Source organism: Microtus ochrogaster, chromosome 5 (assembly GCF_000317375.1).
Source record: "Microtus ochrogaster isolate Prairie Vole_2 chromosome 5, MicOch1.0, whole genome shotgun sequence".
In the NCBI taxonomy this organism is placed as follows: Eukaryota; Metazoa; Chordata; class Mammalia; order Rodentia; family Cricetidae; genus Microtus; species Microtus ochrogaster.
The window spans coordinates 84,450,372-84,474,938 of NC_022012.1; the positions used below are offsets into that span (position 1 = coordinate 84,450,372).

The window sequence follows — 24,567 nt, forward strand, 5'->3', positions numbered from 1 at the left end:
TCTCCTGTTCTCCTCCTCCTGTTCTCCTCCTCCTCTCTAATTTCAGGGCTGGGAAATAAACCCAAGGCCTTAGGCAAGTGATCTGCCATGCAGCTCCAGCCCGAACTTTTGAGAAGGATCACTCAGCTTGGAAAACCTCTGATCTCTATGAATGTTGATGCATTTACACACACAGCTATCATCCAGATCTCCCCAAAGTCACCACAAAGTAGTCCCCACACTCTGCCCCACCCAATAATTTTTCAGGAAACTTGATAGCAAATTTCAATTATCCAACAGAAGAACAAAGCTTTGATAACATGTGTCCCCAGCAGAAGAGGGGAGGACTGACCTGTGTGTGGATTAAGAAGGATGCTTCCAGGTGGGATACCAGTTGCAGTTTCAAGTGGAAGCAGGATGTAGCTGGTACTGCTGGGAGGGACCTGGCCCCCCATCCCATTCTCTGAATAGGGCATACAACCAGGAGAACCAGCTGCCACGCTAGAGGTCAGGGCCGTGCTCTGCAGAGGCGGGTGGTTGCGGGACAACGATCCTGAGGACCCTGCGCTGCTGGAAGACTCAGAACCTGGCAGAAAGATAGGAAGCAACAGAGCATTTGGTACCCAGAGAAGTGGAGAGACAGTAGCCGGACATTAAAAGGCTGATTCCTTCATAAGGGGGCATGGGGAATTTGAGATGTGTGCGGAAGGATGGGGTTAGCCAGGATTCATTCCACATTTGGAATTTTGAACTTGTATTTATGGAAATCTTTGCTTCCCACTTCCAGGTATGACTTTTTTTTCTAGTGGGTGGGGCGTTAAAAACAAAATTTCTTCAACTTTTGTAAGTCCGGTCTAAGAGATAACCTGGTAAATGGGAGTCAAGTTACGCCCGCAAATTCCCATCTCTTAAGTATTTAATGCTATGTGAAATACTTCTCTTAGTGAGATTGATAGACTGATAAGAAAGAGGAACAGGGTGGAGGATAAAGAGGTGTCAACTTGGGGGGTCCTAGGACATGCTACCCCATGCATGTTTCTGAAGCTGCATTCCTCAAGCCCCTTGTACAGCTAAATTTGAAGGGGACAGATAGGAACTTATTTATCCCCTATATAAGTGGAGAGCCGGACCGTTTCTTTTGTGAAGACAGCAACACATGTGTGGGAGTTATTTTATAATGCTTTAGAGCAAATCCAGAAGAACTGTAGCTCTGACCTAAACCTGCAGCCACACAGGTAAAAATAAATAAAAAAAAATAGTAGTAAAAGTAAAATAAAAATTTACGTTTAAAAAAATGCATTTGCTATAGGGAAAGGGATGACTTGGCAGAACAGGTATAGGACTGAGAACTGAAGACAAAGAGCTACGACTGGATTCTGGCATTTTCTCCACCTTCTGACTGGGAGCAACCTTGAACATTATGGAAACATTAGTTTCCATGATGGACTTTTTCTTCAGATTGTGAGTTCAAATAAACCTTTGCTTTGTTAACTTGCTCCTTGTCAAGCATCTGTTCATAGGCTTGAGAAAATAAACTGGTAAAGAATTAGACAGGAATCCAGTGATTGTTAGATGGTTAGCTTTAGTGTATGCATGGGCCATTTGTAAGTCTTTGTCATCTGGAACAGGTACAGCAAAAATCTGTACAGATGAGCCACTGAAGTCCTTGTTTAAAGAGGGACATTCACAAGAACTTTACCAGCACAGGGTGAGCCGCATTCAAAGGTTTAAATCATATTGAAATTGCTACTTGGAAGACTTGAGAGTTTCAAGTTCCAAGAGTTTTAAACTCTTTCTGGCTTCCTTTGTCCAGGGGCTTAATGGAAGGCAGGGCAAATATTTAAACACTGTCTTTGTGTGACAAGCGCCATGCTTGAGCTGTGAGTGGTCTAGAGAATGTCTACAGAAACCTGGTGTTGGAGATCAGAATGGGTCCTAGATTTGTCAGATATGTTTTCCAGAGCCTGTAAACCATGTGGGAGCATCTAAGTCCAGCTCAGGCTACTTGACTTCCCACACAATCCAAGTTCTAAACCTGCAGGCCAGAGACCAAATTCACCCTTGTCACTCAAGTGGCATCCAGGTAGCGATGGGCCCTGACCAAGCTTAGCCAAGTTCTAGAAGATGATAAATACAAAGTTACTCCCAGAGGGGTGCATAGTGGCTTCCAGGAAGCAGCAGAGGCAAAAGACACCAGGATAGCTAGAAGAGAGGCTCAGTCTACCCTCCAGAGAGATTCTGGAAAAAGAAAAGGGGAAATTACAAAGCAAAGCAAAATTCAGGACTAGGAAGTAGGAGACAGAAGGGGAAAGCGCAGGAGGAAGGGGCCTCAGCTCCAGTCTGCACTAACATGCCTTAGCTCTCTAGGAAGTGCCTGGACTTCAACCTCAGAGTTCTCTCCTGTAAACCCTCCAGACTGGGGAGGAGCAAGGGGGGAAAGAGGGCAGAGTTTTCCATACTTGACCAAGTTTTGACTTTTTTTTTTATCTCCATGTTTTTAGAGTGTTTCTGTGCCTTTAGGATAGAAATCCCAGTTTCTTCCTATTTTACACCCCAGGCTGCCTTTCTTAGATGTGGGAGCCATTTTCACAAAGCAGTCTTATAAGAGGAAAGTGAGGGTTAGATCGGCAGCAACGGACAGTTGGAATTTTACACTACACAAAACAGGAATCCTTTGTGTGCTTTGAGATATTAGACTGACTGAAGCTAGTATGCTTAAAAACCTGAAATAGAAGAAAATGGAAGAAAAGAAGAAGGAAAAGCACAGAGAGAAGACAGAAGGAGGAAGAAGAAGAGATGGAGGGGAGAATGAAGAAAGGAGACTCGGGGGAAAGAGAAGGAGGAAAAAAGGAAGAAGAAAAAGGAGGGTTAAGAAAGAAGAGGAAGAGGAGAAATAGGAGGAGACAGGGAATGAAGAGCTCTATTTGCTCAATGAAGACAGACAGACAGACAGACAGACACACACTTAACTTTTTCCACCATGACCAACTGGTCAGGCAGTAGCATTATACTATAAAATGTAAAATTTTCTTTTAGTTCCACCAGGTTATTTGTCCACTATAACAGCTTTATTGACATATATTTTATGTACCATAAAATTCATCTTTTATAGTGTGGAATCAAGTGTATTTTATTCTATCGCTGAAATAGTACAAACACTGCTACTAGCCCATTTTAGAAATTCTCATTGCCCCAAAGGAAATCAATAGGTTTTAGCAGTCACTAGTCAATCCCAAACCTTTATCCTAACTCTACATACATAATGCTTGATCTAAAATCCTTCCCTTTATAGGCTGTCTGTTTGGATATTTTTCACAAATACAATTGCAAAATAAATGTAGACATCTTCCTTGATGTAGTTAGAACAAGGCTCAAGGCTCACACATACTATATTATGCATCAAAACATCCTTCCTTTTCTTCATTCTTCATATTAAGGTCAGAGTAAAAGCCAAAACTCTAGAGTATATATATATACAGCATACACCGTGACACTGGTTCTGACACACTGTGAAATGATTAGATGTAAATAACAAACACAAAGTGTTAGACATCAAGAAAGATTATGTCCTCACTCTTTAGCTGCAGTACATAGAGAAGTCAAACGGGAATTGAACTGGGGGGTCCCTTCCTGCTGGCCAGCTTTTCATACTGTTGGAAGGCGCTATACAGGACGCCAACAAAATTATTGTTCTTCATCCTGTGTGCGACACTACCAACATACCTGGCAAGATTCACCAAGTGGTGCAACGGTGGGCTGATTACTATAAAGTAACCAACCACTTTCTGATTGGATCTGAGGTTCACTCAACAGGAGGGAATTGCTTCTTGGTACTACAGACATGGTCAAAGCTGATGACTGGGGGAGGTCTTAGGTTCTAGTGGGGAGGCTACTAGTCCTGTCTTACTAAATGGACATGGTGTTGTGCCCTCTAAATATTTGTGTTTATCTTCATAGATTAGTGCTGCTTCTCAAAGTATGTTGTGTATCTGTATGAAATTGCAAAGGAAAGAATAAATAAATGATAGTGTTCTAAGTAATAGTGTTCTGTACCCAAAACTTCAAATCAAGGGACAAGGGATGGTAGAACATTATCTCTATTAGTACAAATTAATAATCACGTCTCAGGGATGGCCTTATCACAGTGAGCAACTCCTCTCTATCACACGACTCAGCACTTTTCTTCTCTCATGCCAACCTATACGAGTCTTATTTCTTACTTAATAACTCTAGAAAATATTTCTAGATTCAGGGAGTCAGAGCTCAGCAGAGTGATCTAAGACTTCCAAACTTATTAGGAGGAAGAAAATACCCAGATTGTTCCTTGGGGTAACCAAAATAAAGAAGAGGAAGTGGTGGAAAGATAAGGTCTTTTGCATTTGAATTAGAAAATTAAAAGTAGGGCATTAAAATTAATATTAGAACATTGAAAGCAGTTTTTGTATGTTGGCATGGAGTCAGACAGCAATACAAGTGAATTACATCCAGAAAATAAAGTCATGCAGCCATTTAAATGGTAGAAGTGGAAGGAAGTCTAATGTCTATGGAGAGAGAGGTCATTTCATAGTATAGACAGGTGCATCAACTGTTCCCTGGAACCTTGCTGCGAAGGCATATTGTCAGACTCCACTAGACACCTACTGACTTATGAACCCTGGAGGAGGCACAATCTATGACATAACCACTCCTTCTGTCTCTGACTGTGCTGAAGTTGAGAACATCGCTCTGGAGCTCAACAGTGGGGGAGAGGGGCACGGCCAAAAGGAAGTTTGTGTTTAAGCTCAATCACACTGTCAACCCCAGGGAAGAAGACTACAGCACAAAGCTATCACATGAATGTCCCCAGGGTCAGTGTGACAGCACCCTCAACCTCCTTAGACTTGTGCTGGGCTTCTGGCAAAGGGCTCCAGCCTCCAGTGACCCCATGTTTGCACTCAGTAGCCTGCTTGGGGCTGATGAGAGACAAGGTCTCCAGCATGGAGAAAGTCTCACTGACACCTAGATAGAGCAGGAACCTGCACAAGAAGAGTAACTTCAACGTCCCATCTTCGGAAAGCATATTTGGTTTCTGAAAGACCTCGAAAGCTTTCAGCTCAACTACAACAATGAGGAAATAAATCAGAACCCTGTTCTGAAGCTGGTGACAGCAAAACTGTCAGGTTTACTTCATAAAATCATCCTGGGAAGTTTTAAGATTGTTTTGACATCCTCTCTTGATCTCCTTATAGAAAAAAAAAAAACCTTTTCCCTTTCCATGCCTGCACCTTGACATGCTTTTGAAGGCAGACACTTATACTAAAAGAAAAAAAAAAGTCTGAAGCGCTTATAATCACTAATGGTTCTCCAAAGAACGTGGTGTTTTAACATTCTTCAAGTGTCTTAAATGCTTCCGAAGAGCTGTGCTTTGGAAGTGACAGGGTTTGGTTTGTGGAAAGTGGTGATTAATTTTAAAACGGTAAGAGCTCTTTTGGGGTGCTGGAATGTTGAAGTGCACCATTTAAGGCACTTGCTTTCTACATCTTCAGAACAAAAACTGTTTAACCTTTCTGAGTTTACACAAGTTCAAGTGCACTGCGGTGGCTTGTGTGGATTTCAGATGCCGTGGTAGTGGGCTAGGAGAGCAATTAATTAGAGTCGAAATCAAGAGCTCCACAACCAGTGAGCAGAGCTCTCAGGAAGAGGGCACCCACCCACCTGCGCTCTCCAAGGAACACGGCGGCATGTATACAGCAACATCTCTGAATAAACGCTATTAATTTGCCTTCTGTGTAGGAAAACATGAGATAATTTCTTAGGAGGAATTTGTCAACAACGTAATTGCGCTAAACTGTCAGCACAGGAGACCCAGACTTTGTGCACACTCTTTTTCTTCTGCTCAGCCTGATCATGGAAAAACAGTCAGTCCAGGGCAGCAGCGTCTAAGCTTCAACTGGGCTTCTCCATCCACTCCTGTACCCCATGCCTGACACCCGGGGCCTTTGGGAATCACAGTTCAAGTCCCGGGGACAGTTCAAGTGCTGTGCCTATTCCAACCCCCGAGCCTACACAAACACACACACACACACACACACACACACACACACACACACACACACGGTCTCTTTTTCTGAGCATAAGAGTCTGTTCTTCCATTCTTTGGACACAGGGCACCTCCGGGTCCTGGAGCTCACTAAGCCCAGGGACCCACTTGTTTCTTTCTTCCCACGGCTGAGATTGCCAGCACATGCCACCAGCCCACTTTTTACTGGGTCTGAGGATCGAATTCCAGTTCTTTAAGCCAAACCTCCTTGCTGAGAGTCTGCTCTTCAGGAGTGAAACAGCACGTAGTGACTGTAATCATTCCAAAGCTGTGGTTCGAGGGAATTTTCTAAGTTGCTCACCACCACTTCCTAAGCACTTTGTACATCCCTATAAGTTGTCTTCTATCTTAAAATATCACTATTCCCTCAGAGGAAGAATAGGGCAGAAATCATAATGAAAAAAATACCTTCACTTCTCAGTGAAGTTTGGAAACGCTAAACATCCCAGAGATTGGCCTTCCTCATCTGCAAATTAGGGCTACGATATTCCATGGCCATAATAAGTGTAAATGAGCACTGATTGGGCCCATGGCACTTGCAACATGCCAGTTATACAAATTGCTTTGCATGTATTGAAGCTTTTTGTCTTCCTAATAACCATTAGGGATTTATATACCTCCAAGGAGGAAATAGGTACATGGTTTAAATAATAACAGTCCAGGAACAGAGGAACTATTGCTGAGTCTATTACTGTTATAATGGTCTCACACGGCAGCTGCATTGACTGTGTCGTAGCATTGCATTTAAAAGCAGTAGCTGATTTTTGTTATAGTTTTTATCTGTATTTGCCAAGGTGATATAACCGTTAAAAAATGATGTCGTTTAAACTCTAAGTAAACTGGGTTCAAAGAATGTACTATGATAACTTACATTTTACCACTAAGGAAACTAAGGAAGAAGCTTAGTGGTGTCCAAGTTTGTGGCTAGTTACAATAACTCACTTACATAGCATTTCCTGATTCCTAGAATGGAGTGGAGTTAATATTCCTGCCATTAGTTAATTCAAAGTCGAGAGAAACGGAGAGCAGATGGCCTGCATAGACTCCAGGAGGCACCAGGGCAGGGACCCATTCAGTGATACCTACCTGTTTTGGACAGTTTCCCAGCACTCCTGGTACTGGACGTGCTGTCACCCCTGGTCAGCACCGTGATGCCCCCAAAACTTGCTGTCTTGGTCATGGTGGGCTTCAGATTGCGGTTGGAGCTGTCAGAGTCTGTGCTACTCCAGGCCCGCTGCTGGTCGGACCACCTGAGCTCTGTCTCTGAGCTGCTCTGCCGACTCCCGGAAGTCCTTCCCGAGCTGTCTCGGTTACCCCTGAACAGCCATCAGAGAGATTCATGGGGACAGAGTTACGTGTCATGTTGGGGTGAGTGGGCATAGGGGCCCTTAGTAGAAGAGTCTTCTACTCTCTTCTCATTGACCCTTTAAACAGACCCCCCCACCTCCAACAGACACAAAGACACATAACGTATGACACATGGCACACATTATACACGGGAAAACCAAACCTAGAGACACCAATATCCCTCTGCCAGTGAAGGAGACACGGTGGGAGACAAGTGATATAAAATGTAATCGCTAGCTTCTCTCTCTGAAAGTGGGTACTCCACCCTGACTTGAATCAATAATGAATTCATGCTCAGAAGTAATCAGCATCTTACATAATTCTAAAAATAAATTCCCGGGAAAGAAGTTTTTTTTTCTTTTTTAGCATTAAATAATTGGCCTTGGAGAAAATCTATTTATTAATTCATTTTCCAACTTTATGTTCTGTATGATATCTTTGTTCAGCAAGATTTTGACAAAAGAGCGGTCCTGGAATTACCATATGAACTCACACTAAGACTCTGCCCTGCCTGTGAGTTTAACCTTGGAAGTCTAAGGAGACAGCTCATTACCCTTCCCGGGTAGGAAAGTTTATGAACACAGCAGGGCTGGCACTATACTTTGTCATGAGATTTGCCAAGGGCATAGCAATGGAAATAGCAAATTTCAAAGTGAAAGAACGATTCATTCAAACTGTGTCCAATATAAGGGGGCTAAAGCTGAATTTCCAGGACTCCAGAGATCCTTCAAGGAACATGCAAATGTGCATGTGTTTTCTGAGAAAATTTCTAGTTTCATTGGTTTCCAATCTCCTTAAAGAACAGCATTCTGCATGCTTACAAAGCTTTCATTTCATTTTTTCCTGCGGATACAGTGCACCATTAGAGCACCTTAGAATTCTCCTGGGTTATAAATGGCTGAAGAGGGCATTACTCACTGATAATAAGTGTAATTGTGACTTCACACCAGTGTGTGATGTGATGCAATCAATGCTTGAATCAAATCTCAATCCCTGATCAGAAGCTTTGTTTTCAAACAATCCTTTAAAATCAATAAATTCTCGTTGAGACACTAGAAGAGTGTATAGATATCTGACAGAAATACTCCAGCCACATGAGCAGAAGTGGCGGCCAAGTTTTAGCTCCTGTTTCAATTTATGAAACTTTTATTTGTGTCTGGGAAGATTAAGAAGGAAACTGGATTTGGGACCTAGTAAAGGCAAGGCAAAGAGGAGATTTAATAAGCAAGAGAAGGGTTGAATAGAGAAATCAAAGAATATAAAGCATTTTCATGAGGCAGGGTAAATGGAAACACCCCCTCATCAATGTTTTCTTTCAATGTCTTTTGTCAGAACCATGGGAATGGCTTATTTCAGAAGTAACGGGCACCGAAGAGGAGACTTGGTATATAAAGAAAGTTGATCGCCAGTGGCCAGGTGCCTTTAATTTACACACTCAGAAAAGTACGAAAACTATTGAGGCTGTTGTAAAGGAATTGTCATCCCAAGGGCTTGGCTCTCCAGCCCAGTTTCTTCTTCCAACATCCAAGTTCAACGTCATTCTTTCCTTGTATAATTCTGACTATGCTGACCCATCTTTGACAAAGTGCAGCTGAATCATTTCTTAACGTCTCTGAATGAAGCAGAAATTGGACAATAACCTCTTCTACAGAGGACCTGGAATATTCTTTACAGAAAAACATTGACTTGAAAATCTGGGTTGGTCCTGAGCCTCAACACATTGAACGAGGCAGAAAGAAACCCTCTAGATGGGGGTGATTAGCTGTTCAATCATCAATTTTGCGCCTTTTAGCCCTTCTATTTGTGAGTTCTGCACCTCCATGGCAGCATTTAGACCTGCAAGAATGCCAGTGTGGCCTAGAGTGTCTTTGCAAAGATAGTGACCTCAGTTTCGCCTGGGTTGTAGTTGGCACCCTTTGGCATGTAAAGCTGTGCCTAACAACTCTACAAGCTCATTAGACTTTAACTATATCCCCTCATTCACAAAGTGACCTAAGATATTCTTCTGTGATATCAGCTCATCTCAACATCCTAAACCAGGAGATAGGCATTTTTTTAAAGTGTGAAATTTAAAGTTTCTGCTTCTAGGAGATCCCATAAGCAGAATTCAAATTAAATAGACAATTTATTTGTGGTTTCTAGATATGCACAAATTTAAATATAACTCTTATTTTTCTATCTATTGGCTAAATTATCCCAATATTAGCAAGGTGGGTCCTAAAATGAATTCCAAATCTACTTGGTATGGAATCATAAATATTACAGAAAATCACTTATTCAAATGCCTCTCCCTTTTTAAAGTTCAGCTTGGTTCTTTCCAACCAACATCTAAGAAAATAACGGTCATTGGAGCTGGTCCTTTTATAGATAGCAAGTAACTCGTCCCATAATAGTTATTATTATATATATAATATATACATAGTATTCTGTTTCTCTGATTATTGCTTACATTTTCCTATATTTCTGAAAATTATACTTTTTATTTTCCCCAATTTAGGGAAATATGTACTCGAAAGCACCTTTACAACAACCTTTGTTTCCTGAGCTCTGGGACTTAGTGACTGGGGTAAGTGATGGCCTCCACACCGGGATTGCTTCCCTAATTATACTATATATCGACTATGAGCTGACTTGAGAGCTGTGTCAAAGGAACTAGCTGTTTGAAGGCTTGCATCTAATCTGTATCACAGAGTATGTGATTTCAGGGTCTGGGTTTCCAACGGACAAATTCAAGGTCATTTCTCTTATTCAAAAATGCAAGGGGAATATCTAATAATGCGCAGGGAACTTGCTAGAGCAGTCAGTGTTCAGCCTAGGAAAGTTAGAACTGAGGAAATGAGGAATTCATTTTTCTTTTCTTTTTTGCTGATGCCTGATGAAAGAATAAACCTCCCTGAATGAGAAAGACCTCAATTCAAGCCGTTAGCCAAAGGCGTTGTACCAGCACACAGTCAGTCCACTTTTCTTCTTTGCTGAAACTAATAAGAGTTTGTTTGGGGTTTTAGCTTTCTTCTACCAGAGATGAACCTGATATTTAGAAATATATCCATATATACATAGTAGATACTGAATATTTAAAATGCTTTATTATAGGTGTGTGTGTGTGTGTGTGTGTGTGTGTGTGTGTGTGTGTGTGTGATGCATGTACCAAGTCCTGTGTGTGTTGCTCAGAAGACAACATACAGGAGTCAGTTCTCTCTTTCTACCACGTGGATCCTGGGAATTGAGCTTGGGTCATAAGGTAGGACCTGATACTGAGTATTTTTTAATAACGCTGTTTAAAACTGGCCTTATAAAGCATGTCAGGCAGACACGTAAGAGCGTGGTGAAAAATGTGGATGGCCCCTCTGCTCTCAAAGAGGTGTTAGCCTAAAACAGAACTCAAAAAAGAATTCCTTCCTTCCCCTCACTCTGCAGATCTTGGTTTAAATAGTCCATTATCATGGAAAGAAACCTCACAATTTCCTTTTATAAATGAAATAGATGCTTAAAATAACGTTTGAAATACTGTGATGGACAGCAGTGGTTTAAAAACCAGCCTCCCTAGTAGAGCTATCACCTAGTTAGTTCCCAGAATTGGGAATGCACATATAATTGTAGCCTTCCAGAGAAATCTGAACTCTGCTTAATTTGTCAAAGTGGGTTTGAAAGTGTTCAACGAATTTTGATGGAGAATCCTCCACATAAAGACACTTCCGGGAAGACCCCAAGAGGAGAATACACAGAGCGATGGCTTCCCAGTGCTAATTCTCACCGTCTCATTGTGTAACAAACGCTACAAGAAGAGAATTGAACTGATTCTATCCCATGAACAGAAATATTGCATGCTAACAGTTATATTTCACGCGGATTCTGCCACATCATCTGAAAACACAGTTTATAAAAGTAAACCATACCAACCGAAAGAGCTGTCTTTTCTTATAGGTCTCATTGCATATGTGAATGTCTTCCTGGAGCCTACTGGGAATGAAAAAGATGAGGTTTATGACACAAAGCCCAAGGGTTTGCAATGCCCTATACGGGAAGGGTGTGCACTATATCACAGCATGCCTTGTGTGTAAGCCAATCCCACGTGTTAGGATTTCCCTGTGTGATGTTAACGTTCGTTTGAGCAAATTCACGGCAGCATGTAAGGATGTAGTCCCTAGTCTATGTTAGATAGAGCGTTAAAGGAAAAAAATGTGGACACAGGAAAAGGGAAATGCAAGAGACTGGTAGACACAGGATAGAAATTTCATTAAACACAGTTGTTAGGGTTTTCTTCAAGAGAACTATAAAATTGTTTATTAATCCCTTGGACTCAACTGGAAATATGAGAATTCCAGAAGTAAGTGTCCATATACATTTTATTTTTCCTGGAGGGACATTCAATTTGATGTTTGATGTTTCTTTCTTGGACTATCAGGTCATGTTCTTATAGGCAATGAACATATATGACCAGTTCTTAGACTGTTGAATATGATCCAACTTGAATACCTTGGGCAATTAAGAATCAATGGATAGTTTTTGGGAATATTGTAGGGGAATGATTGGTTAGATGACTTAGAAATATGTTCCCATGGAAGTGAACTGTCAATACTCTGTCTGGTACAGGTGTAAAAGTTTGAAATGCCTCAGGTCACCACCAAGGTAGTCAGTTATGAAATCTCAGTTTTACTGTAAAGGGGAAACAGGTGCCTCAAACTGGAACGATCATATTTTATCTTCTTTTATTCCACCTGAAAGAGGTGATTCTCTCAACATTCCCAACTGCTAACACTGTGACTTCTTTCTTCTAGTTACTAGTTATCCATAATATCCGGTTTAAAGTCTGAGTACGAGTGTTTAATCAACTTCAATTTTGGTCAGACTTAGAGGGACACCCATTATACTGACACTTGCAATCAAATTAAGAGCCGCTTTATTTACGAATCCTGTGTTTCTAAATTAAGTTCAGATTTTGATTAAGTCTTAAATGTGGCTAGCACAGCTCATGTGCTTGCTTCGCTTGTCTGGAATCCGCATAATTGAATCATGGGAACGTTTCAATAGCTGTGACGGTTTGAAGTTGTATCAGAAGGGTAAGTTCTGAAAGGTTAAGTTTAACAGGGTTGCCCTTAACCCGAAGACATTCTCCACACTGTTTCTCCAGTACCCCCTTCCCCCCGCCCAAGGCTTAAGCCAGGCAAACTGATTAACATGAAGACATTGTGGATAAAGTTTTCACCTCAGCCCTTCCTTTCAGGAAGACAGGGAGACTGTTACAATTTGAAATTTAAAATCATAGTAATTTAATTTCTTTTGGCATAGCTAGTTAAGGTGATAAAATGTAAGAAATGGATGAAAACACTTTCAGCAGCCTGGCCAGTAAGCCGGAGAAGCTGCATGCCCACATGGTCTCCACTCTTATCCCAAGTCAAGGTTGCAGGGATTACATGGGAGAGCCCAAAACAGAGACTTCAGTGGAAAATGCCTAAGTCTCTGTCTGGAAGTAACTGAGAAAACTTCTTCCCCAAATCAAAGTCTTTTTAAACAGATCAAGTAACATATACGTGAATATATAGGTGTGTATCCGTTGATATATGTGTGCTTTCATACATATATTCAAGTACACACTTATATGTGTAATACGTATGAACATGAAAATGTAAAGGACACACGAAAAACCGTTCCACAAAAGACACAAGAAACATAAATTTCATTTTACCTGTTGTCCAAAAATAGACTTTCCTGGGAGCAAACTGACTGAAAAATAAAAATAAAAAACAGGGCACCATGTCAGATGTGCTGGATTGGTGGAGCTCTCGCAAATCCTTGCCTGATTTTAAAACTACTTTCCCTTCCTAGGGGGAGAAGATTAAGAAAATTATGCACAAAAGATGAGAACTTTAAAAGGAGAGAAATAGGTTAGTGTCGCTGGCAGAATAACCAGTTCTCAGCAGCACGGGGTATTTTCCCATCAGGAACTCTTCAAGTATGAACAGATTAAGTTCCAGGTCAGGATCAAGGTCAAAGAGAAACGGGTGTGAAACAGCTGGAGAGACCGGGGACTGCTGAGTCCCGAGTAGCCACGCAGCACTGTACACCGGTCAAGGGCACGGGTTCAAACCAAGAGAGAAGAAGCAGATTTGCCGTGATCCTCCTAGGGATGGCAGAGCTGTGAACCCACATCCTGACATCCCTGCCTCAGAGAGGCGTCCCTGCCTCAGGGAGACACATCTTCATGGAAGAGAGAGACTTATCGCAAGTCTCTCCAAATTGAAGAAATGTCATCAATTATTAATCTGAATGAAAGGGAGGGGCAGGACAGAAGACAAGCCTTGGCCAATTGAAACTAATTTAAAAAATGCTATCAAGTGTTTTTTCTCTGCCTTTTCACAGAGAAAGCCAACAGCTTTCTTGTTTTGCTTCCTTTACTGGACTAACTCTAGGGAAGATACAATTCTACCATCATTATCTAGATGGTATCCGAGAAAAGATGAATCTGGTTAAATTTAAACAAAGGAAAAGAGAAACCCATGTAAAGCAGAGATGTGCGCATGTAACAGCACAGCGCACACTGTGCCTGGGAAATAATAGGAACTACTTTCAATGTTAGGTCTTTATCTATCTACCTACTTAGGCACCATTTTCCGTGTACAGATTTCAAAATAAGTAAGTGATCTACAAAAGGGATAAATAGGAACCTAGTGAGTCCATTACTCTACAGAAATAGCAATGACTCTTTGGCAGTTCTTTGTGCAAGTGTGCACATATCCATGTCTGTCTGTGCACATATGTATGTGTATGTGTGAAGGCAGAGGACAAGTCCAGGTGTTGTTCCTCAGGGGCTGTCAATGTTTGATTTGCTTGGCTGGTTGCTTAAAAACTATTTTGTATTGTGTGTGTGCGCGCACGCACGTGTGTGTTTGGTATGAGCATGTGTGTATGTGTGCATGTCAAGGCGCATGTGTGGAGCTCAGAAGACAACTAACAGGAGTCAATTCTTTCCTTTCTTCAGGTGTGTATTTGGGGATTGTGCTCAGGTTGTCAGGCTTGGTGACAAGTGCCTGTACCTGGTGAGCCATCTCACCGATCTCGACCTGGTTTTTATGAAATAGGGTCTTTCACTGACTTAGAACTCACCAAGAAATCTAGGCTTGTTGTCCAGGGACCCTGGAATCTACCTGTTTCTGCCTCCCTATGGGGATTACAAGCATGTGACATCATGCCTTAGAGTTTCTTGGCTGAATTTTTTTTTTTGGGGGGGGGTCCAACTCATGCCTCTGTTCTTTGCCAACTGAGGCACCAACCCAACCCCGTTAGCAATTCTGCACATTAAACTTGCAGTTCACGAAACCAGCTCTCAGAGAGGCAAGTCAGGTACTGTTCTCCACGTGCATTCTGACAGTGCAATCATTTCTTTCCACTAAGCCAAAGGTTCTGTTTAGACATGGTGTCTCCTCAATGGTTGGGAAGAAGTCAGTGTGCTTCATAATGTTACCACCAGGCCCTGGAAAGTGGAGATTCAACCTATTTGAGGAAGTTGATCAAAGACATTCTGACATCTTAACCACAAAACGATTGGGGAGGAGAGATTAAACAGCTTCAATTCTTTGAATGAAAAATCAAGACACCAACAAATCAAAGATTCTTGTCCCCAATAAACATCCTTCAAAAGTAGGCATCTGAGTGTTTGGAAAGATCCTCCCCGGGGTCCCCACACTCTCCTAAGTGAGACAGCTATGGGCTGTGACTCAGTAGCTGGTGGAAATAAACTTTGGAAAAGGGAGTATTAATAACTTGCACATTTAATGGCAGAGAAAGATGAAAGTGTCACAGTCATTAAGTGCAACATTTAAAGCTGTCACTTACGTGCACACCCGAATATTTAAAAGGCTCTTCTTTTTCCAAAGAAGAAAATGGTTTTGTTTAATGGATTAGAAGTCTCCCCCACATCTCACCCCCACTGTGCTCACAGCCTGTGCCCTCTCTGCAGCTCTCAGAGGACAGACCCCACACTTTCTGGAGGGTCACCAGGAGCCTTCTGGGAGCTCCATCAACACACAGATGTCCTCAAAAAATACCTTCCAGGCAAGACAGCCTTTCTCAAATATCCTGCCTTGTTAACAAGTCTTCCCAAGGTTAGTAACATCAGGTGAAAAGGACCAGAAAATGAGATTAAATTGTCACCAAAGAAATAATTATTTTTTCAAATATGACTGACAATAGAGATTTACTGCTTTATTATTTGAGAGCTAAATTTGTCTGTACACTTACAACTTTTTGGCTCTCAGATAGCAGTCTTATCTCAAGATACCAAACTTTGAAAACCATATTTGAAATTGTTGCTAGCGTATCTCCAAGGCAACATGCCTATTTTGTTCATGTGGCTGCATATATAAAGACACAGACAGGCACACATGCGCACTGCTTCTCAAACACTCACACTCAATACACTCACTCAATACACTCACATCTGAGGCACCAAGACGCTTCCCCAAAACACCCAAGAGTATTTCTAATTTTAAAATAAACTTGAGTTTTGCTAAAGTGTAAATGAGATGTCCCAATTCTCTAGTGTTAGCTCAGGTAGGGAAAGATATACTCATACTCAATATATGAATAGCCACCATTTAAATAATAATTGTTGGGCAAAACTGGTTTTGTTCATTCTGATCTTTTAATTATGAGAAAATAAAATCAAAGAATAGTTAGAATAAAGATTAGATTTCTAAAATACAGGGTCCTTATGCTGGATCCTTTGTATTGGCTTAATAGTTGACTTACTGTAAAGTTAACTATTATTTTGTGGAAAATGGTCTTTTCATGGTAAATATTAATCAACATTCTGAGCGGTGATAGGGTGAATGCCCTATGATGTAGGCTGTCACCGTGCAAGCGGTGAGGAAGATGTGCTAAGATGCATGTGTGTTCAAGAAAGTTCAAATGGCCATGCTCCATCCTTGAAATTTTGAGCTGATAGATGCTGTGCTAACATCTCCTTACTCCTGAGTACCTCTTGCCTTCTTCCTCATTAACACAGCCTTCCCACATTGTTCTGGGGTTAGTCTGTATCCAGCTGACTGGATACAGAGCACCTCCAAGGCCACATCCTCAAAGAACATTGCTTCCATTTGTCTCATGAATCACATTCTGTGGGGGAAATGAGCTGCCATTTCTGGAGACATGGCACTGTCTCCATTCAGGGAGTCTTGCCTTGAAGAAAATTGCCAACTATAAAATGGTCCCAATTCACAAGGGTGGCCTGCCAGTCGCCACATGAGTGAATTTATAAACAGTTGGCAGTTTCTCAGCCAAACCTAATGGGTCAGGGGTTAGTGAGTACCGGCAATCGCCTGGCACCTAAGTTCTGTCACACTTAGATCTGCTTTTCAGTTGAAAAGATGTCATTCCTCCCTGTGGCCAGTGAAGCTTATCATGGTCAAAAGTGCTTCAAGTGCTTTTCCTGGGACCTCTGTCTCCAGAAAAGGGAAGCTTTGTAAGCCCCTTCTCCCTGTGGCCATCTTCCTCGGGGTAAGAATCGTGGATTCCATTCCTATTCCAGACAGGCATCTGAGGCAGTGTTTCCTGGCACCCAGCTCCAACAATGGGCATAACTTTATAAAGATAATAACAAAATACCCTGTCTGTGTGATGGACATTTGTGTCTCAATCTATTGACACATTCCTAAAACATTTGACTTGTTAGAAGCAGAGCGTCAGGGGAAATTGCCTGTATGTAGGTAAGTACACATACAAAAGAGAAGGGGGGGGTGAACACTAGAAGACAAATCACCATTCTGGAGAAGCTGTCTCTGTGAAGGGCTTCAGAAGCAAATGGGTTGCCCCTCAGCTCACCACGTTCTGCTCTCTCATGACAAGTTCAAAATTTGTGTCCTTTATTCTCTTATCTGGTGAGAGTATGTATCCTGGTACATCCTTACCATAACAAGAGTCAATGTAGTCCACTCATATTTTCTAGACTTGCACCCATACCCCAGCTATGCTAACCTCTATTTTCCTCTCCCATGCTCTCTTAATTTAAGAGCTCTGGGCCAGAGTACTCAATCACTAAACTTCTATGTCAGTGTGTTCAAGAAGCATGAGGTAGGGAGAATAGAAGGGTGGAACCCACATAGCAGGTGTTGCCCCTTCTGCAGTATCAAGCTATAGAATCATCATGAGTGTGTGTGGGGGGGGTGCTGACACTTGCTTTGGCTTCAAGTGGTCTCCTCAAAACTGAGGAGCATAGCCCAAGTATCCTGTTGGCTTGGTGTGCCCTCCAGCAACAAGCCACAATAACAGAGATTTGGTCTGACTGAACATACTGGAAGTGTTGTCCACAGAGGACCACACTGAAGCCTCCTCCACAGGTTGCAGAGATCAGGCTCCCTAACAACTAAGGAAGTTCCCAAGGACTCCATAGAATAGAAAGCTGTATAAATTTCTCAGTGTTTTCACTTGTTTGTAAATCCAGTTTTAATTTTCATATTTTTATTTTTATCTAACTTGATTCCATTTGGTCTTGAGCATAATGGGTAAAAACTTATTTTTAAATCACAACCACATTTTCTTTGTTTGGCTTTGAATTAAAAGGAGGTTTTTCTGTGATTGTTGTGATTATTGCTTTAACAAATTGTTCACAGATTTGATTTGATCTGAAATCAAGAATGGAACCAAATATTATCATCTAGCTTTGGTATGAGGAAGTGTTCATATCTGCTAAGAATTCAGAAGGTACTTGGTGTGTGCTCGTGTGCACATGTGCACATGCATCTGTGCAAGCATGTGTGTGCAGTATTTGCACATGTGTATGTCTGGATACCTGTAGGTTCTTGTACTGCTCTCTACCTTGTTGTTTTTAGTCAGGGTCTCTCAGTGAGTCAGGAGCTTACAAGTGGACTAGACTGCCTGGCCAATGAGCTCTCGGGATCTGCCTGTTTCTACCTCCCTAGCGCTTGTGTTATGGAAGCCTGCCTCCATGCCTGCCTTCTACAGGGTGCTGGGATCCAAATTCAGGTTCTTCTGTATGCACAGGAAGCATTTTACTCACTGGGTCATGTCTGTGTCCCTAATGTTGTTGTTGTTGTTTTTTAATTCACCAATAGGTGATCTGTTACCTACTATGGATGTAAAGGGATTTCGGAACCTAACAACCCTTTCTATACTGACTGTCTCTTTTAGTGACCCAGATCATATCTCTATCCCTGAGAGCACACGCAGACTCTCGGTCTGTTTGCACCACAACCCTGAGCCAGGTTCTTTCCCGGAAACATTGCTGTTTTCTGCTTTGTAACTCGCTCTTGGTCCCGGCCTCTGTCCTCCCTGCCAGCTCTCTCTGAGAAAGGAGGGGCCTTTCTGCTGATGGAAGGACCCGTACTCAAGAGGCAATTAAAACAACTACTCACATCGTGTGCAAATATTCTCTCCCTCACTCTCTGATATTCCTCTTCTCTCTCTTCAATTGATTTACTTCGTCTGTCATCTCTAAATGGATGCATTCTGTTTTGCTGAACAGAGAAAAGAAATCAGGAGGGTTATCCATGTTGAGCTGTTAAGCAACTGTCAACTGAGAATAATAAATGCTCATTTAGATAACTGGAGCCTGACAAGCCCCACCCCCCTGCTTCCTGAGGAGGCTAGGCTGGGGGATATGAACTTAAGTATGCATGTTTATCTCTGTGTGTGATATGTGTGTATGCATGTGTATGTTTATGCTTGTGTGTGCATTCATGTGTGTGTGGTGTATATATGTGCAGGTATGTGTGTATATCTCTGTGTGTGCTATGTATATGAGTATGTATGTTTGTGTATCTGTGTGTGATCTCTGTGTGTGGATGTGCATGCATGTGTGTGTGGATGTATGTATGTATGAGTGTGATGTGTATATGTGTGTTTATCTATGTGTTTGTGTTTTTGTGTGTGGTTGCATGTGTGTATGCATCTCTGTTCATGTGTGTGTATGTGTGTGGGTGTGTATATCTGTGTATGTCATGCTGACATAAGAAAGATTGCTACTCCCAGTTCGTCTTCTATAGAGCAAAGTAGAATAAATATTTAAAAAATAAGCAGCCTTGCTTATGCCTTGGGAATTGGTCCAGAGGTTGGATGGCCAGGGATAGTCTTTTTCCCCTTTTTGAGTGTGCCTGACCCCAACAGGAGGCAAACTGTTGATGGGAAAGAGTGAAGAGTGAGTTCAGGGTGTCTGAGGTAAGAAGTGGCTGTGCACGTTCGGGATCTCAAGAAAGAACAAAAAAGCAGAGAAAGTGGGAGTCTGAGAGGAACTTGTGGATAGTCTCTGGCTCCTAAGGCTTCTTTGTTGGCCCAGTGGCTGGCCCTGTGAATTGCATGGGGGCATAAACTCTGCTTAGAAACCCTGTGTGTTGATAACGGCCAATGCCGGTGCAAAGACAGCTAAAATAGCAGTCCAAAGGACCCAGCATGAGAACTGCGAGTCCTCATCCTCTCTGACCCACTCCCTGCATCTCAGCTGCCCTCCCACCTATTCGTCATTCTGAACTAAGAGCATTCATCCATACGCTCACCAGACACCCATGGAGTACACAACACAGGCATGTTTTGGAGTCAACAAGAGTCCCGGTGCAGCTCAGGGCTGGGGCAGCAGTGGTGGGAGACAAGGAGGTACAATGAGAAATAGACTTTTTCTTTTTCTTTTTTTACAAAGAAAAACATATGTTCAGAGATGCACAGGCAGGCTCAGGGTGACTCACCTGAGTAATTAATACGAGACCTTGAGTGAGATACATATTGTCTTACCTTTATAAACTTTAAAGAAAAGGCATGTTTCAAAAATATCTATTTGGATTATCAGACAACAAGTACAATTGTCAGGGCAGTCTCCTGACTTTCTGATGTTCTGTCATTATTATTTTTTCTTTTTTTTTTTTTTGGTTTTGTCATTTACTTAGTCTTCTTGCTTGTAACCTCCCTCCCTCCTGCCCACGCAGAGAAGAGATCCAGTGAGGTCTCTTTACCTTTGCTCAAGGACCATGATTAGGGCTGTTCTAGAATGACATTGTTTTGTCACAGGCAAAATACACAGGGATCAGTTTCTGCTACACTTCATGCAAACGAGCAAACACATTACATAGACCATAAAACACAAGAAGAAGGGTGGAGGGGCTAGAATGTAAACTCGATGCTTTTCTGTGAAGACTTATTTTTAGGATAGTTGCAAAATCCTCCTGTCCTCACCATAACAAGGTATGTTCTTTACAGCTACACCGGTGGCTCATCGGTCCTCATTGATAATCCAGCTCAAATTGTGCACAACGGAAGGAAGGACAGAGCTGTAGGGAGTGGAGTGACTGGCAGAGTTACACAGACATCTGGAAATGCAGCTGACAAGCTTATCCCCACAGCTCGGAGCCTGCAGCATCCCGACCCCCACCACAACATGCAGCAAGAACTGCGCCAAGCACCACCCATGCAGCCCAACACAGAGCCATTGCTAAGCAACTGAGGCAACACCATGTGGCTACCCACTGAATGCCAGAGGGGAAGGCAATGGAGGCCAAGGGATTGGAGAGAGGGCAGCAGCGGTTGTCGGAGGCAGGAGGGGGTAGCTGGGAAGCAGGAGGGACAACAAAGCCACAACAAGAACATCAGTCAGCCCACCTTCAAAAACAACAACGTCAGCCACTCTCAAACTTGAGAACCAACCTGATTGTCTTCTTTATCAATACTAGAGTTATCTCGCTTCAAGATAAACCGCTTCTGGGATTCTTCACTTTTTTCATCTTTTAAATGTTCACAAAACCTTTGCTCTGGTCTGCCAGCAAAGTAAAACATAGCAATAAAAAAAAAACTATTTTTCCCATCTGATTAAACTTAGTTCTTCGTGTGTTTTTCCCCCAAAGTGGCATTTAACTTAAAAGAGAGAAAGGAGAGAGAAGAGATGGGTTTATTCTTGGCTGTGAAATTCGAACTGCTGGAAATGGACAGGTAGGTCATAACTTGTCACTTTTACATGTGGGTTACAATATCTTTTATTATTTCCAGTTCAGAATCTTGCTTGCTGCATGCCCATCTCCAGGGATGAACATATAGAAACCAGTGAAAGCTCCCAACACATACAGGGCTTCAATAATTTTCTTTGGTGTTTTGACTTTTGGTGACTCCTGAACACATATAATTTCCCCATGTGTATCCTTACTTTTAATGTTTGTATCTTCTGGCATTTGGGGATTGATTCTAGAGGCTCTAGGAAAGGCTCTCACTCTGAGCTGCATCCCCAGCCCTCTTTATCCTTTTAGTTTGGAGACCTGGTCTCACTGAGTTGCAGAGACTGGCCTTGAACTCACTTTGTAGCTCAAGCTGATCTTGAGCCAATGGCCTGCTGCCTCGGTCCCCTAAGTGGGTGGAATTACAGGTTGTACCACCAGGCCCAGCTAAATATTCATGCTTAAAACACGGAATCCATCTTTCATCTACATATAGTGACTGCCTCTTAGCACATGCTGAGGATCCTTGGAGTCTACTCTGAGAGCTTTCTCTTCTCCCCAATAACGAATTTTCTGGAAGCCTGCTTCTTTAGCTCCTGACCTTCTGGTCTACATCTTCTAAATCAGGTCAGTTATTAAGAAAAGCTGATGATATTTAAACAACTGATTAGCTGATTGGTGTGAAGGAAAGGCTCTAAGTAGTTGCATACTACTGACTGGCCAATTGCTTTTGCAAAACCTCTTAATTATTAGGGGTGCACTCCCTATGATTGGCACTGCAATCACCCTAAACTCCACGAATGAGTTGGGGCTTGGGATCATCACAGAGAACATGCTGAAGTGTTTTTCTCTAGGTTAAAAATGGCTGCCTCATGACTTCTAGAGTTCCTGCCTCTGCTGGGTTTCTGATATCACAGACAGAGGAAGCCATCTTATACTGGCTGGGTTCTAAAATGGGTGACCAGCAATTAAGAAATGTTTTCTCACAAACAGCACTTTGGTGACAAGGGAAAGGCTTAAGTGTCTCATTCAAGTCAGAATGAGAAGCATCCTCTCTTCAACCCCTGTCCATACATTAGATGGTAGCGGATGAGCAGGCGCGAGGCGAAAAGCTCGGCTGGTGCCAGCTACACTGCACAAGATTTATAAAATGATGCTATCCTGTTGGTAAAAGTGGAGTACAGAAGGGGATTTTCTTTTAGGATGAGGAAAGCATCCCTCAGTGATTATTTTGATTTCCATAACTATAGATTTGCCCATGACACCACAGTCCTCAAACAGCATGGGGACATCCCACACACATGGTAGTACGTGCAGTCCCTCTGATTGTACAGTGCACAATGGACTGGAGGTGAAGTCTGGGGGTGGGTTTCACCCCTCAACTTAAAGAACCAAGAGGCCTCATCACATCACCTTAGTGATCAATGCAGATGTTTTTCACCAAACTTAAAATATAACAAATGATCTGGAAGTGGATTTCGTACATTAGAGATAAACAAATTTGATGCAGGGTAGTCAGTGGATGTGTGGGTTCCTTACTATACAATGGAGTCATGATGACAACATGATCAGTTATAGTTCAGGGTAAATGACAACCCTGCCAAATGATTTAGGGCCCTGGTATTTCCAACCAACACTTCTTTGGTTATTATATCATCTTCCCCCAACAGCACATGAAATGAGGATGTCAACTGAAATAACGATGTTGATTACATCAATGTTAATTACATCATATCAGTGTTAATTAGTCTCTTTTGATATCCTCAGGCACTAGTCTGTTACGTCCTAATAAATGAAATTATTTGCTTAAATTTACAGCTACCCATTTTGTATTCTAACAGTCTGCAAATATTCACACACAAATGAGAAGACCTCAGAGCAGAACATTTTGATGCATGAGCACAAAGGTGAATTTGTTTAGTCTAATTTCTTCTTTGAAGATAAAATCTGAGTACTTGAGTGTGAATTCAGAATACTAGCTGGCAGGTAGTTTATGTGGGTTGGACACGGCTGTGGGATAATGCTCTTGTACATTGTAAAGATTAGCCACTTGTATTGGTTTAATAAAACACTGATTGGCCAGGCAGGAAGTACAGGCAGGGCAACCAGATTAAGAGAATTCTGGGAAGAGGAAAGACAGAGTCAGTCTCCAGCCAGATACATGGGAAACAAGATGAGAATGCCTAAGTGGGAAAAGGTACTAAACCACGTGGCTAAACACAGACAAAAATTAAAGGTTAATTTAAGTTGTAAAAGCTACTTAATAATAAGTCTGAGCTAATAGACCAAAGAGTTTATAATTAATATAAGCCTCTATGTGTTTCTTTGGGACTAAAGGGCTCTTGGACCAGGCAGGATAGAAACTTCCATCTACATGACACTGTTTCCTTATAAGCCTTAATCCTTAGTGACTATCTCCAAACCTGGTACCAGGGGAACACTCAGCTAAATGAATGGATGGATGGATGGATGGATGGATGGATGGATGGATGGATGGATGCATGCATGACCATTTAGCCTAGCTGTGTACAAGTCATTATAGCTCAAGGACTGATAAAGAGTCAGTCAGTCAGAGATGAGGTCATAATTTCTGTAGTAATTACAGGATATCAGAGAGTTTGTTCATTGGAGCATAAATTCAAGTTGAAAACAGAATGATCATTAAACATTGAATTTATGTATATTAATCATTAAAATCATTTTACAAAAGTCTGAGTCTCTTGGGTGGGGAAGATATTTCAATCATCCTCATTTTTGGATCCTTATTCCAAGAACATCTTAGTTCTTGGAACTAAGTAAAGTGTGATAGAGTTCTATTTCAGTGTTCCTTCTGAAATCCCATTTCATCATAGAGCTGTTATTTATAACTACTTATATCACATACATGTATGTATGTGTGAAAAATATTTAGATAGATTGCCAAAACTTAATCATGCATGCTGTTATTCATAACACAAAATATTAAGAATATTTCACATGTTGACATATATTATACAAAATATATTCTCAGTGACTAATTTGCAACTTATCTTTAATCACATTTTCAAAAGTTAGAAAAAATATTAGTTCCTTTAGGTTTCTTGAAAATTATTTTAAATGCCCATAAAGCAATTTTGATATTTTTTTTAAGAATAATTAAGCAAATGTAGCAAGATTTTTTTTCCAGGTTGGTTTTATGGAGAGCTATTCATGACTTTTAAGCTAACCAAAGTATAAATTGAAATACTACAGTAATTG

At 41.6% G+C, this 24,567-nt stretch overlaps 1 protein-coding gene across 15 annotated transcripts in view; it reads right to left on the reverse strand.

The window, feature by feature from the left end:
• The window catches only part of Arpp21 (cAMP regulated phosphoprotein 21), a 160,853-nt gene that overhangs the window by 66,143 nt on the left and 70,143 nt on the right, over window positions 1–24,567 (reverse strand). For 9 of the 15 annotated variants that reach the window (XM_013346555.2, XM_013346553.2, XM_026778930.1 and 6 more), the window contains 6 exons: window positions 21,050–21,158; window positions 18,775–18,876; window positions 13,092–13,129; window positions 11,306–11,365; window positions 7,145–7,374; window positions 332–565 (listed from right to left, as the gene is read on the reverse strand). In XM_013346555.2, coding sequence (XP_013202009.1) covers window positions 332–565; window positions 7,145–7,374; window positions 11,306–11,365; window positions 13,092–13,129; window positions 18,775–18,876; window positions 21,050–21,158 — 773 coding nt within the window. The remainder of the gene's footprint in view (window positions 1–331; window positions 566–7,144; window positions 7,375–11,305; window positions 11,366–13,091; window positions 13,130–18,774; window positions 18,877–21,049; window positions 21,159–24,567) is intronic. The other 6 variants (XM_026778934.1, XM_026778933.1, XM_013346556.1 and 3 more) reach the window with 5 other exon arrangements.